This window comes from Caretta caretta, chromosome 9 (assembly GCF_965140235.1).
Source record: "Caretta caretta isolate rCarCar2 chromosome 9, rCarCar1.hap1, whole genome shotgun sequence".
Classification (NCBI taxonomy): Eukaryota; Metazoa; Chordata; order Testudines; family Cheloniidae; genus Caretta; species Caretta caretta.
This window is the reverse complement of record NC_134214.1, coordinates 100,306,320-100,321,221: the sequence shown is the minus strand read 5'-3', so window position 1 is coordinate 100,321,221 and position 14,902 is coordinate 100,306,320. Positions and strand designations below refer to the sequence as shown.

The 14,902-nt window shown below is 47.9% G+C and overlaps 1 protein-coding gene across 6 annotated transcripts in view; it reads left to right on the top strand.

Annotated features, from left to right (window-relative positions):
• DOCK11 (dedicator of cytokinesis 11) overlaps window positions 1-14,902 on the top strand; it is a 132,753-nt gene that overhangs the window by 82,766 nt on the left and 35,085 nt on the right. For all 6 annotated transcript variants that reach the window (XR_007358430.2, XM_048864068.2, XM_048864067.2 and 3 more), the window contains exons 29-39: window positions 215-298; window positions 790-901; window positions 4,533-4,711; window positions 5,896-6,012; window positions 7,359-7,434; window positions 8,703-8,806; window positions 10,456-10,567; window positions 11,622-11,688; window positions 12,241-12,288; window positions 12,957-13,099; window positions 13,821-13,936. Coding sequence is in view for 5 of the 6 variants with exons in the window: in XM_048864068.2 (XP_048720025.1) it covers window positions 215-298; window positions 790-901; window positions 4,533-4,711; window positions 5,896-6,012; window positions 7,359-7,434; window positions 8,703-8,806; window positions 10,456-10,567; window positions 11,622-11,688; window positions 12,241-12,288; window positions 12,957-13,099; window positions 13,821-13,936 (1,158 nt within the window). In the remaining variant the exon portion in view is untranslated. The remainder of the gene's footprint in view (window positions 1-214; window positions 299-789; window positions 902-4,532; window positions 4,712-5,895; window positions 6,013-7,358; window positions 7,435-8,702; window positions 8,807-10,455; window positions 10,568-11,621; window positions 11,689-12,240; window positions 12,289-12,956; window positions 13,100-13,820; window positions 13,937-14,902) is intronic.

Here is a 14,902-nt window from a genome sequence, read left to right as displayed (position 1 = left end):
AATGTTTCTCTTGCCCCTTCAAGGCTGAAGTGAGATCATCCAGTACATTTCAGAGAAAAAAGTTTATAGATCACATGGGACTTGAGTAGCCCTGCAGAAGGACTTGACTCTTGGCAGGACTCTTGGTGAATTGACTCTTGGGGTGTAGAGAAGATTTAGGATGGTGACGTTCTTTTCTAATGATTGCTGACATGCTTCACTGTGCTTTCTGCAGCGCTGCTTGACATTTATGGACAGAGGGTTTATTTTTAACTTGATAAATGACTATGTTTCTGGATTTGGCCGCAAAGACCCTAAGGTGAGCGTTGGATTTATTGTGATCGCATGTTGGGGGTGGGGCGTTATTTGTCAGCATCAACCAGAGCTTTGCAGTAATTATTTTGCACTGTAATTGGCTGCCACATGGACACAATTGCTGCAATATCAGCTAAGTGTAGAGGTGTCTCCAAGAGCACCAATACTGTTCTAAATTTTCAAACAACCTGAGAGAATTGGAGCAACCAAACTCCAGAGACGCTAGGGAGTATCAGGCCCAGGGTAGCAAGAGAGGGTATGGGAGACAAAGAGCAGGGTAGCAGAGGACAGGCGGTCACAGTGGCTTATAATGACTGGAGAGACAAAGGAAGCAGGATATAAACCAGCCCTAATCGGTTACTGATACTATGGAGACCAAGCTGGTATCATGCAAACCCTGTCCCTGCCCTAACTCCGCAAGCGGTGAACAAGAAGTACATTGAATGCCAACAAGCAGTGAGCTAATCCAACTAAAATCTTATGTCTTTTATCCAGATACTGGTTGAATTCAAGTTTGAATTTCTGCAAACAATTTGCAATCACGAGCATTACATTCCTTTAAATTTACCGATGATCTTTGCCAAACCAAAACTTCAGAGAGTTCAAGGTACGTCCTTTTCATATTGAATTGGTTAGAGAGCCCTAATTTATCAGCCTTGATGGGTTCCCTTGGTGGCATTTGGTGTTAATTTTCTGTAATGCCCCTCGGTGAGCCCCATTTTAATTCTTATGTTTCTGTGTGACTGGGCCCACATAACTACAGACACACTGTTGGTCAACACGTTCTGTATTTCCTACATTTAAATAAACCCTAAGAGCTGCCCTAGAGAAATTCTCTCTGTTTTCTGAACAGGGTTCAGTAACTATATTGAATATAGTGTAGCTAACTGCCCTTTCCCACAACCTCCGAACTCTGTCCCCAAGGAGGATGGCTGTTCCCATCGTGGGGGGCACTAGCCTGTTATACGGGAGACCTGGTTTAATGCCCTGCTGTGCTGCTGGCTCAATGGGTGACCAGGTCTCTCTGCCTCGGGGTATATCTATACTTGGGGGGGTGGGGAATCAAACCTGCGGTGGCAAGTCTCAAAGCTCAGGTCTACAGACTCGGGCTCACAGGGCTGGTGCTAGGGCACTAAAAACAGCTGTGTAAACATTCCTGCTCAGGCTCCGAGCCCTACCCCCATTCTGGGCTTCAGAACCAGAGCCGGAATGGCTGCATGGCTATTGTTAGCGCTGTCATTTGAGCCCCGCAAGCCCAAGTCTGCAGGCTCTGAGACTCGCTATCATGGGATTTTCTGCAGCGTAGATGTCTCCTCGGTTCCCCACCTGTCCCATGGAGATAACAGCACTGCCCTACCACCGAGGGAGCTCCAAGACTAACTGCCTTCAGTTGGAGCGCTTGGGGACAGATCAGCATCTTCCTGTCTGTTTTCTCGCATTACTTACCTCTCTGAGCGGCCCAGCCCAGACTAATCTCTGTCACACTCGCATAAAGCTGGCCTTTTGTCTGTCTGGCCCGGTGTAACAGCATGCACTGCTGGAAGTGGCTGGGAAAGAGAGGAGATGTGACACACTGGGATGTCTGCTGACTGCTTACGGTTAACACAATAGGACAGGGATGCTCTGACTTGGTTAACATACATCTCTGTACTTGCAGCATTCAGACTGAAAAATGAAAAGCCACTCAGCTCCCGCCCTGTAGTTCACTGCCGCCAGTGTCTGCCATGATATTCTATTCTATGATTCAGGTTATTTTCCTTCCTTTTAAAAAAACATGCGTATGTTAATAAGTGTGAATCGGTTCACCACAGTCAGCAGGATCTGGCTGACGTGAGAAAGTGGCACAGCCCCCTCCTCAAATGTGCACATGATAGAAGTGGCATTAACATGTGCCCATTCTGCCTGCCCTTGCAGAGGTGCATACAGGGGCGTGTCCGTGGTGAAGTGGGCCTGTCTGTAGGTGTAGTTCATGGAGTATGGAATTGTCTGAACCAAGGGAAGAACCCTTCACACCACCCCTTTAGTATGGTGTTCGCACTAGAGAAAGACTAGTTTGCATAGGGCTGGGAACAGGGGATGTGGTGTCTGCTGACACGTCGCATGCAGACCATGCCCGCTTTGGGTCATTCTCCATTATCTCTCAGAGGCATCTCAGAGCAGTTTGTCTGTGGCTTCGCAGGGTAGGGATAATGAGAAGTCAGTTTTCACATCTCCTCCCTCCCCATGTAGGTTTCCTGAAAGACATCTGTGTTTCATCAGAATTTGGCATTGCTGTTGTAATCAGAACTAACACTGGCCAGTTTCTGCAGGTCGCTGTCAGCCAGCTAAACAATAGATTAGTAGAAACAGAAGTTACAATGTATGAAGAAGTGGGTTTTTTATCCACGAAAGCTTATGCCCAAATAAATCTGTTAGCCTTTAAGGTGCCACCGGACTCCTCGTTGTTAATGTGCGAACAGTGAGTAACAACACCATCAAGACTGTCCCCTGCCCAAGGCTGAGGGCAGGATTACTTAATACTGTTCAGTTTTGCTGTATTTTTATTTGTTCCTTTTCTTTTTACATATTAGTTAGATTTTTTTTCATTTGCTGTGGAACGGTTCACTTCAGTAGGTAGGTTTGACTGGGATCATTGAATCATCTAATGTCAAATTAAATACACAGCTTCAAATCAACGCACTTGCTTGCACGCAGCTAACTGAAATAACCATGGTGTGTGCTAGACGCAGACTTTTACTAAAACAACTAACAATCGATGCTAGAGAGTTTCTCCAGCTTGCTTTCTGTTTTCTCCTAATCAAGAATTCACAGTTCAGTTAACGGTGTATTGGATGATATGGAGCAGCAGAATTTAAAATACCGATTGTTTCTGTAATCAGCATGATACAGTTGTTGGAAAACCTAGGCTGGGATTTTCAAAGCTGTCTAGACACCCCAGGCCCAACCAGGTGTATCAGGGGAGCCTTCCACACTTGCGGGAGTGTCCAAAAGGCATCTGAGCCAAGAACAAGGTGGCTGTCCACTCTGGGGAAAGGCCACACACGTTGTGTCATGTCCACCAGACTGGGAGCTTGCGGGATATTCCAACTCTGTGTGTGCGAGCATTAGAGGAGAGCACAACAAGAGCTGGCCATGGTGAAGTTAAACCACCCGAAGCAGTGAAAGTCTGGGCTGCATTGCTCCTTGGTGGCCGAGCTGCAGAGGCAGTGTGTTGGGAACAGCAAAGGATGTCTGCTGGCGGAGGTGAAGCCATCGCAGCTTCTGGCAAGCAGGGCATTAAACCCCCTGCCCGGTTAGCTCCCCAGGCCCTCGGGGGCATATTGAAAAGCCTGGTGTTCTAAACCAGCAGCAAGGACAGGGGATGGGCAGGGAAGATATGTCCTCAAGTGCCTCCCATATGTTCTAGCTCTCCCTGCAGCTTGATCTTGTACAGGAGCCGCAAGAAGCTGTCTCTTGTATATTGGGACTCCGGAGTATTTTAACCCTTTCCTTTGCTGTCGGACCAGGGCTGAAGGAGACAGTACAGCCATTGCGGATGCAAAATAAACCAGCGCCCGGACTCAGTGTGCAGATTCCTTCCCAAGCCACTGCGCCAAGTGGCCTATTATAACTAGGCATCACGGCTATGAAGTGTCCCATTCCCCCACCCATGAGCCATCGCCCGCAGAGTGTAGCACTCACTCCAGGGCTTGAGCTTCTCTCTTGCTTGTTAGTTCTCAGCAGCATAAACAGCCCCCGAAAGAGGCTGTGTCATTACGATAACCCCTCAAGTGGGCTAGTCCCCAAGTGCTAAGTATCTCTGGGTCTTAGCAAATCTCTTCCATCCCTGTTCTCTGTGATTCTAGGACTTCCGTAAAACTCTGCTGACCCTAGAGAGGTAAATTTAATAAGGCTCTCTGAGGACCTTTAGGTCCGGCGCTGCCAAAACATGGTCATGAAAGAGAGAAGCCAATATCAATGTTTAATCTAAACAGGAGGAGCTAGTGGGTGTCTGTGACCTTTAATGTGATTGAAGTCGGTGGGCAAAACCTGTGGTTAGTTCAGTCTTAATCAGAATGTTGCTCCATTGAATAATGGTTACAAAAGTTCCAGGGCTGTTCATAGTCCCTGAATCACGCCAACCTAGAATGCTTTACAGAGAGGGCGGCATCTGTGTTACGAATATATCATGATTGTGTTTTCTTTCTCTAAAACAAAATATTGCGAGCACTGCTCAGTGTTTTGCTGTTTTGTTGCAGATGTAAATCTTGAATACAATTTAACCGATGAGTATTGCAGGCATCACTTCTTGGTGGGGATGCTGCTGAGGGAAACGGCTCTTGCTCTGCAGGACAATTATGAGATCAGATTTACAGCCATCACTGTGTTAAAGAATCTGTTAATAAAGCATGCGTTTGACAATAGATACCAGCACAAGGTAAGGCATGACTATTTTGACGATTCAGTGTGTCTTGGGGTGCGATGCAAAGACACACAACAAACTTTTGGTTTTGCAGAGTTCATTAGTATTTTATTACTTTTTAAAGACCCATTCGGAATAATTGACAGGAGCTTTACTGTGTTGTGGGGAAAGTTTAAGATGGAAATAGCTTAATCTTCAGTTAGTTATTCCCATTGGTTTTAGCCATATTGAGCATTAAGGTGATAAGGCCTTGATTCAACAAGGTACTTAAGCATGTGATTAGCCATGGGCTACCTAAAGTTAAGCATGTGCTTTACTGGACTATGATTTAACTTAACATCCTCGTATTAAATATGCAGTAATATGAGGAGAGAACCAATCTCTATTACTCTAAGATAGCTTGATGTTTTTCTAACTAGTCGATCTCACAGTAAGATAAAAGGATTTGGGTGAGGTTTGGTTTCAGATGCCTACATTGTGTTCATGATGCCTTTCTTACTCCAGTGGTTTTATGGTAAAACATTTTTAAACGTTGGAACTATCTTCCCCATGACTTTCCTGTCACTGATTTCTCAAATGCAGGATTTCTGCCAGCGTAACTCCTCTCTCTTTCGGGAGAATTAGATAGTCAGCATTTGGTATCAGGTTTGTTTTGCTTCTCACTGATCTCTGTTGACTTCTGTAGTTTAGAAACTCTTAGCTGCAGTGCTCAGTGGTTGGCAAATCATGTTGTAATAATCATTGAGATTAAGGAAAAGATCCTTGTCCCTTCTCAGTGCAAGATAAGGGAACAAAAGCCACAACTCGTTAATTCAGTGGCATTTACTGGGTACTCAGTGCTCTTGCAAATCAGGCCTCTTATTTAGAAGAAGGATGGTCTAGTGCTTAGGGTGCAGCCGGAGACTCAGGATAGTAAGGTTCAATTGCTTGTTCTGCCACATACTTCCTGTGTGATGTTGGGCGTGTCACTTAGCCCTGCTGTTCCCCATCTATAAAAGAGGGATAGTAATATTTCCTGCCTCATAGGGGAGTTGTGCGAATTAACATATTAAAGGTAGTGATGGAGCAGTAGCTAACTCTTTCTAGGCTATTGCAATCAGCAGGGATTATCATGGAGAAGCCGAGGAGCTTAACTGTGTCACCCACATTTGAAGAGATTGGTGGTTATCTTAACAGTTTGTGCACTGATTGTCTTTCAGAACCAGCAGGCGAAAATAGCCCAGCTGTATCTGCCACTTGCTGCACTGCTCCTAGAGAATATCCAGCGAGTGGCTGGCCGGGACACCCTGTACTCCTGCACGGCCATGTCTAATTCTGTGAGTAACGCTACCTGCACCGAGGATTGGCAGTTCTCTTCCTCGGGATTTCTAGCTCAAATAGAGCAGTCACCATCCAAGTGTCCCTGTGTTCCCCCTCTTCACTGGGCACCAAAGATCCATCTCACTCTCCCCTTGTCTCAGGGCTGATTGAGGCTCTCCCATTCTCCACCGTACGTGACAGAGCAGGGCTTTCCCTAGCTTAAGCACTCGCCACCAGACCAGTCTCCTTGAAGTAGGTTTATTTGTCCGAACATAAGCACACTCCACACAAAAACAGTTCCTTGGCTTGCCTTTTGTCCTAGTGTTTCGCAGCCTCCCCTCCCAGGGGTCTGTGGTAATCCTGCTCTTTCAGCTTTACTGCCAGTTCTCTGCTCTCAGCCATCTTTGCTTCTCTTCTGGAACACCGGCCCCAGAGCCACCTCCTTGGGCCCCTGGTCTCTTGTCCCAGGAACCCACCACCAGAGTTAGCGCCACTCCTTTGTGGTTCCGCTCCCCCGGCACAACCTACCCCAGCCACTCTTCCTCCTCTTGGCCTCCAGCAGGCCTTTCTAGTCCCAGGGGTAGCCCTGCCCCCTTGAACTGGCTCCATTGGGCTCACCTGCCCTGACGCAAGAGCACCGGGCCTGGTCTTCCCACGGGGACCAACCCCACCGTTCCGTTAGCTCTGTCACCCTACCTGCAGTTTTTAGTATGTTTTGCCGGTAGCCTGCTCCGTTTTGCTTTATAAACAAATAACTGCACTCTCTTTTCCGTAGCCCAGTTTGATCTCGCTTGTTTTGTTCATTTCACATTCCTTTTCTACTCCGATATCAATCTCTCTGCACTGCTAGGTGAGATTGCTTCGCCCTTTCATTTGCAGTTTATAACATTCTTTTGAGATCTACCCTACGCTTGAGGAAAGTGGGTTGTCGCCATGTGTTAATGTAAAACCATGTCCTGCTCTCGCGCAGACGTGGATTTACAATGGGAGTTGTATATCCATATCTGAGTTTGGCCCCAGGATGAGCTCAGCCTTGCAAATTGTCCCTGCCCAGTTATTCAGGGCAAGTAATTTTTTTAGACTGGCAAGTAAAATATCAAATTTTTAGAGCTGGTCAACATTTCAACAGAAATCTTGGGGAGAAAAAATTTGACAAAACTTTTGTTAAAATGTTTTACTAGTCTTTGAACAGCTCTGCAAGTGTTTTCATCCTCCTGGCAGAAGTGAGTGAGGAGATTTTTTTTTTTCTTTTTAGTCACACTAGATATTTTTCAGTCCACATTTTCAGCACTGATCTAGTTGGTAATCACTGTTCTACTTTGACATTGCTTTTCCATCACACACATCTCCTGTTGTTTTGCAGGCATCCAGAGAGGAGTTTTTGTGTAATTTTACATCCCCTTCAAATAGATCGAGTCTAATTGTGGAGAAAGATACAGGTAAATGAGTTATTTAAAGTGTAATTAAAGTATCACTAGCACCAACTAAAAGCAGCTGGTGGAACCAAACAGCACTTTCCTTGTTTTCTTCCAAATGCACAGCAAGGAAAGGAAGGAGACAGGAGAACAATTACTCAAATGTGGGCTGTCCTCTTCATCTTCAATGGGCCAGAGTTTTAAGTGATTAAAAGTGGCAGAATTCTGCTCCATTCCTTGCCCAGAACAATTGTATGCCCACCCTTTGGGAGGGACTTTGTGTCCTTAAGGTTACCAAGGGCTAGATTTGGCCGTGCTTTGACGGAATAACTCTGTTGAAATCAGTAGGACTGCTCGTGGTAGCAAGGGTCTGTCTATGCAGTGGTCAGAGGTGGGATGCATGGAGCTCACGGACACATACCCACCCTAAATTCAGTCTAGTTAGCATAGCTAAAAGTAGCAGTGAAGACCCGGCGATGCAGGCTTCGGCACAGGCAAACAACGTGGGTGGGTGGGTGTGTGTGTGTGTACGTACACTTAGGGTCCCAGCGGATTTGTACAGCCCTCCCTGAAGGCCTGAAGTATTGCCATGGCTTCCCTGCCCTTTTCAGCTCTTCTAGCTAGATTAGAGCTAGTGCAGGTCTGCCTCTTGGGGCTGGGATCGCCTCTTGAGTTGCAGTGTAGACATACCCGCAGTGTCCTAAGCGTCGGTATCGTAACCAATGAGATTACTCCAACGGGTGATTATTGCTAGATGGAAACTTTTCTTAAATGTTTATAAACGACTTTGTTCTTGGGGGGAAGCCACGAGAAGTATTAAAAGAATAGATTTCCCTCATTATGCTCAGGAGATAGGTGGTCCGCCAAACTCTGCAGTCCAGATAAATTCAGCGGGAGCTGAGAAAGGGCTGGTGGAACTGAGCCATTGTTAATATTAAACAGTTATCAAATCAATTGCCAGAAGAGTCTGACACCCTTACTCACACTGAAATCCATGGGACTACCAGTGGAGTAACGCGTTACTCAGTGCGAGTAAGTGGAACGGAAGCTGGGCCAGAACATGACACTACTATTCTGTTAAACAACTGCTTAAAGGTTTGTAAGTCTTTGTGGACACTCTGCCTGACCCTTCTCAATTCTTTCTGGATTAGTCGTTGCTCCAGGGGCACTCAGATACGTGCCATTTGTTCTCTGCCAGTCATGTATCCATCCGCGGGCATCTTTCATGAAGCCCCTTCCCAGCGATATGTAGTCGCTAACGGTGCCTTTGTGGGTTTGTTCTTTTTCTTTAGGCTATGGTACAGCACTTCCAAACGGCCACAGTATGAAAAGGGAGGACTCGAAAGGATCTCTGAGTTCGGAAGGGGCAACAGGTTCTCCTGACACCGGGGAAAACGTAATGCATGTGGGATGACAGAAAGCAATAGCACATTTGGGCTGTTCAAAAAAAAAAAAATCACCATGTTGATCATTCTCTTGCAAACCAGTTTTAAAGCAAACAGAAAATGATACTTGTGTTTTATAGAGGTCAGACTAGATGATCTAATTGTGCCTTAATCTATATATCTAAAATACAGTGAATGATTTATAAAAGGTCAAAGTCAGAATTCATAGGGAATGTTTCTACTCCCTGAGTAGAAACATTGGCTGTCCACATGCACAAACACATCCTCATTGACTTCCGTGGGTCATTGCACATTTGACCAAGGCCTGATGAGTTCTGTATGTGGACTGAAAGCAGAGCACTGTGGTGTTTGCCTGCCAACGATCGTCACTTTCAGGGGAGAAGACGCTGAGAGGACACAGCTGTAGGAAAAGCAGCTCTGTTTAAAAAGCAGCCACCACCTCACTTTGCGGGAAATAACGTTGGTCAAATGACCCAGGGAAGAATGTGGCCCCAAATTTTAAGAATGCAAGTTCCCTGCCTGAGCCCAAGTTGCATGCACAGAGACTGGGGATTTGTCCCAGCTTTCCTGTGACCAGCAGGCATTTGCACATGTACCTGGGGCAGACACGGAATTGCTACGTGCTCTTTTAAAAATACAGGCCTCTGTGACTAAAAAGGCAACAGGAGCGAGTTCTCGGAGCTGCCACCGGTTCTACTCGTGCATACTCAGAAGGGAGTCTGCAGAGCTTCTCGGTGGGAGAGGCGGGGCCTGGTGAAGGTCCAGTATCCCCACCAAGAGCCCTGAAGCCCCAGTTCTGTCAAGTACTTGAGCACTGAACCATTCCTAGTCAGCCAAGTATTACGCTTGTGCATAAGTTCCATTGGAGAGAACATCTAACTCTGTTTTGCAGCAAGTAGTGTTGGTATTCGCACAGTTCTTCTCGAGGGACCCTTGTTAGCCAGGAGTCCTCTTTGTTTTTCAGAGTACCCAAAAAATAGTTCTCTGTTAATAGAAGTGATGTACCAGGGTTCAGTTTTCCAGCAACAAAGGTGCATGTCTTTAGAGCTACATGGTATAGTATGTGGAATGTTCTCTGATGCCATCTGTGCACCTCCTGTTTTCCAGCACTGAGTGGTGTGCAGATTTAGTAGGTTGAATTTGGCACATACGAACAGCGTGATGCTCATTCTGTGTTGTGCAGTGACTCATGTCCCTAGCCTGTTCCAGAATCAATCAGAAACTAAAAATTTCTGTCCATTCTTTATGAGCCTGGGGCTCAGCTAAAAAAAAACAAACCAAAAAAACCCCTGTGTGGAGCTTCAGCCAGAACTGACTGGCCCAGGGAGCTGAGAGGGTGTGTGCAGTTCCATTCTGCACTCGGTCCATGGCAGGGATCGTTCACTCGTCATTCCCCTTCAGTCAGCCGAGACCCCGGCAAGTACCAGTTCCTGCCCGTTCTCACAGTGGCTTGGGTGACATGGGAACATCCCGCCCCTCACACGCAGATTGCAGCCACCAGCATATTTCACCTTGGCCACCAGTTAGCCATCAGGTGGAAGCAGCCTCGGGTCGGGGCAGCCTAGGCTACATTCAAAGCAGGGACCCGGCTCTCTGTGCTGCAGGATGGTTTTCTAACATGTATTTTTGTGGTAATTAGAGCCGGAGAAGTTCCACGAGGAGTAACGTGTCCCATCACAGTAGGCTGGACCAGTATGAGATCAGGAGTCTCCTAATGTGCTACCTCTACGTCATTAAAATGGTCTCTGAAGGTTAGTGACACTCACCGAACTGTGTGCTTAGGGAGATGGGTCTGCTCCCTACCACAGCCCCTGTATGCCATGGCGTGTAGCAGCCGTAAAGGCGAGGGGATCTCCCCCAGCACAGAGGCAATGCAGGGCCACCAGAAGCAGCCATACACTTCCTCACCTGACAGGCCCCGGTGTGGGGGGCAGGAGGGGGCGCCCCCAGTGCTGCAGAGATCTTGGAGATTCTGCAGTGCTGCCCACAGGTAGCCCTAGAGAGGCTGCTGGGAGTTAGACACTCTCTTCGCCCTCCACCCAAGGTTGTGCCACTCAGACACCAGCATGGGCCCAGCGTCTGGTAAAGCACCGTTGGTCGGATGGTCTCCATACCGTATATTGTAGCAGGGTGCGTTGGGGCATCACAGAAGTTATGCGCCCTCTGTTTTCATTGGCTGGCCCTCGTGTTACCAGAAATGTACAGTAAGTGAACTCATTTCTGTGGGGAGGGCTGCACCTCCCCTTGCTAAGCCCAGCTGTCTCCCACAGTCAGCTGGGGCTGCCGAGGCCTAGGACTAGAATCAAGGGCTGCGAACTCCAGCCCTTCCCACACTGCTGAGTTGAGGGGGGAGCAGAGGGATCCCAGCAGGAGCTTGGTTAGGTAGAGGAGCTCCCATCACAGGAAAGAAGACGAGCCTGCGGGTACCACATCCATGACTGGGGAGACAGGCAGATCCCAGACTTGCTCTGCTCTGTCTTATTTCATCATTTTCAAAAATCCATCTGTGGGGAAGGGGAGCGTCTGACCCTGACTGCAGGAGGAGGGCAGCTGAGGGGCTGTTCCCCTCCACGGCTGGAAACACGTTCACTGCAGCTTCCTGCCCCATTGCATTGGACGAGCAGGCTTGGGCAAAGGCCTCCAGGGAGGTAAAGAATCAAATGGCCAGTATGAAAAAACACATGGTTGTGTGGCTGCAAAGATAGATTTCCATGGGCCACTGGTCACAGGCTGATTTAGCCTGCAAAGACCCCCTGTGACGGTCTTAAATGTTATACATTCTTAGCGGGTTTGTTTCATTTTCAGATACACTTCTCGCCTATTGGAACAAAATATCACCCCATGAGCTGATAAATGTCCTCGTACTTCTGGAGTAAGTATCAGGAGATTGTATCTATGCTTCGAAGTGTGCATGATACGTTTGTTATATAACATAGGTAGGTAAAATGAAACCATCCCTCCATGCACTGCACACGGTACATGCTGCTCCGTTCCACACAAGATGCAGCTTACCAGGAGGTAGAAAAGTCTTTTGGTATAATATTGCATCACATGAGGAATGATCTAGGATCAGCCATTGCAGACTGTAGGGTAACAGGTAGCCCCGTGAGGCCAGGCTGGCAAGCTGACTGTGATCAGCACTGATTCTGTGCGAAGAGCGTTCCATTGCATAAGAGCAGAGAAGGTGATCGCATCAAAGGCCCTGGAAATACCAGCACGGTCTCGCTTTCTATTGTGTCTGGCGGCACAGATGGGTGAGTAGATAGGAGTGTGTTTGGAGGGGCTGAGGGCCTACATGCTGAGCACCTACATGCTGAGCACAGGTTTAAAATACAGACACCCAAACCCACGCACGCAGACATGTACTGGTTAAAGTGAAACAGCTCGGTATCCTTCCTGACATTTACAATGTTTTTCTTTCTAGAGTCTGTTTATTCCACTTCAGATACGCAGGGAAGAGAAATATAGCCAGGTATAGTTCTCTTTTTGCTAGTGGTTTCTTCCCCCATGCCACCTGCCCCATGGTGGCTACATGAGAATGAACAGGGGAGCACTCATGTCCAGTGCGGAGAGGGAGCTGTTGGAGAGCCCTGCTCACCCTGTCCAGGGAGAGGAAGTGGGGGGCTTCCTTCCGCTTTTAGCAGAGAAGGGAAGCTACACTTCTCTCAGTGGTCTCACCTTTCCTCCGGCTCAGCAGCGGGCAACTTCATCTCTCACTGGTAAAGCTCAACTTCCCAGCCGTTTGTCTGATCCTTCCAGCCCTTGGCTGAGATTTATTTTTATAGATTTCTGCTAGAGTGAAGCTGCAAGCTTTGAAATACAAGTGGTGGTTCTCAGTTCACACATCTGGCTCTGGACCTGATGCTCGGAGGTGCTGCAAAGCTGGTTATTCTCTAGTTTTAGGGACACACCTGCCGGTGGGGCTACTTGGCACAGTGCTCCATTGGGCAAGCAGGGACAGGCCATCCCTGTTGGTTTTTTTGTTGCCTGCCCCAGGTGCCACTTTAAGCCCTCCTGTGTGTTGGCATGAGCTTGACAAGCAGATTGGACTCAGGTCTCCCTGCTTCACACTCCAATGGTAATGATGCCAGCCCAGTGCCACTGGCCCATCCCAGTCTGCATCTTGGGTTCTCCTTTCAGGGTTCACGATGCCTGGTTATCAAAGCATGTTGGAGTTGACAGGAAGTCACAGACAATGCCTGCCCTTCGCAGCAGGGCTGGCCTCATGCAGGCCCGGCTACAGCACCTGACCAGCTTGGAAAGTTCATTTACGCTCAATCACAGTATGTACAGAGACGGAGCTGGTGACGTCGGTTGATCGTATTAGACGATTGCATGCTGCCACTTGTGACGTCCCTTCCCTTTTGTTGCGTCAGGCTGCTTGGCTTTGCATCTTTCCACTGATCCCCCTCGCTTCCCTGCAGCCCTTCGAACTGCGGGGAGTGGCAGGGGCTTCAGGCCAAAGGGTGTGTTAAAAATCACCCCTGTTTAGTCTGTAGATGGAATTTTCCTCTTCCAGTCTCGCTTCCGCTTCCTGGTTGCCAGTAGGGACAGGCGGTGCTCTGGTGTCAGTGAGCGGAACAGGCAGGAATGCTGCATCCTGCATGGCGTTTGGCCATTCGCCCCGTGCAGATCCCCAGCACAAGGCCAATGCCAATGGGGCTTACGTGGGATTTAAGTGGGGTACAGGCCTTGTATTGGCCCTTCTTCATGTGGGTGAACTTCACCCCTCCCCAATGAGAGAGCCTGCCCCACTTCTGCGCCAGGAATCCAGCTTGGAGAGGCAGCTGTTGGACGGGAAGTGCTGGGGGAAGTGGCAAGAGGCCACTCACAAACTTCCCTCCGTGTGGTGATGAAGCTGCCCTGGCCTGCTGTGGGTAAGGTGAGTACCTGCTGCATTTAGGTCTCAGGAGGGCTGGAGTTATAACCCTGTGTGTGCCTGAGCTCCACACTTGTATGTTGTTCTGGAGGGTTCCATCACTTTCCTTTACTTCCTGCTCCCAGATGCTGGCACTTCAGAAGCAGACATTGTGCACCAGGCCTTACTAGAAGGCAATACGGCCACAGAAGTTTCCCTAACAGTCCTGGACACCATTTCTTTTTTCATCCAGTGTTTCAAGGTGAGCATTGAAATCAGCATTGTCCTTTGGTGTATTGCAGACCCCCAAAACAGTGTCAGTTTGAAAACCTTGCGTTAGACTGAACGCTCTCACATGTAAATGTGCTTTTCCTTTCTGCTCACGATCATAAAGACGTACCGCAAAGAAGGAAAACCCAAGCTGAGTCTTAAGCATTTATACTTTTATTGACAGAGCTAGTTCAATAAAGTGAGTAAATGTATCCGGCTAGTAGACATGTTTAGGAATTCAAACAAATAGTAAAAGCCAAGAACTCACACAGAGTATTGCCTATGCTTTGTGTAGTTGGTCAAATACTTCTCTGGGGCCAGATCCTAGCCCATGTAAAAAGTGCTACACAACTGTACCAGGATGTCTGTGATACAAGCTTGTTATTTTTTTAAGAGGTGTGGTGAGAGACATAACAGATAAGTGGTTCAGCTTTTGAAGTGACTTCTGCAAATGTGGTAATATCATTTGACTTTTTATCTAGTGTAGAAAACAAAATCTCTGACCAAATAATATAGCTTTAGGGGGACTTCCCGTTTTTCTACCATCATTTGTCTGTACCTATTTACCCAAGTCACTGTAGAGCTGCTATTTGTCTGGCTTAAGAAATAGCATATTCTGTTAGGCATGGGTATCCCAGTCACTTACAGTCCTCCTTCGAGTGCTTGCGCATGTCGATTCCATTCTAGGTGTGCGCATGCCCATGTGCGCAGCCACCAGAGGTTTTTGGTGTAACTGTATCTGTAGGGTTGGCTGTGGCGCCCCCTGGAGTGCCGTGCTCATGCGTTGGTATATTAGGTGCCACTGGCTCTACGCCCTCTCAGTTCCTTCTTACCGCCCGTGGTGGCTAGTCGGAGCGCCTTTCCCTTGCCTAGCAGGGGTTACCAGTTCTTCTACTTCAGCGGCCTGTGTCTGACTGATCTTGTTGGGTAGCAGAAAACCCTCCACCAGAGTGACCTA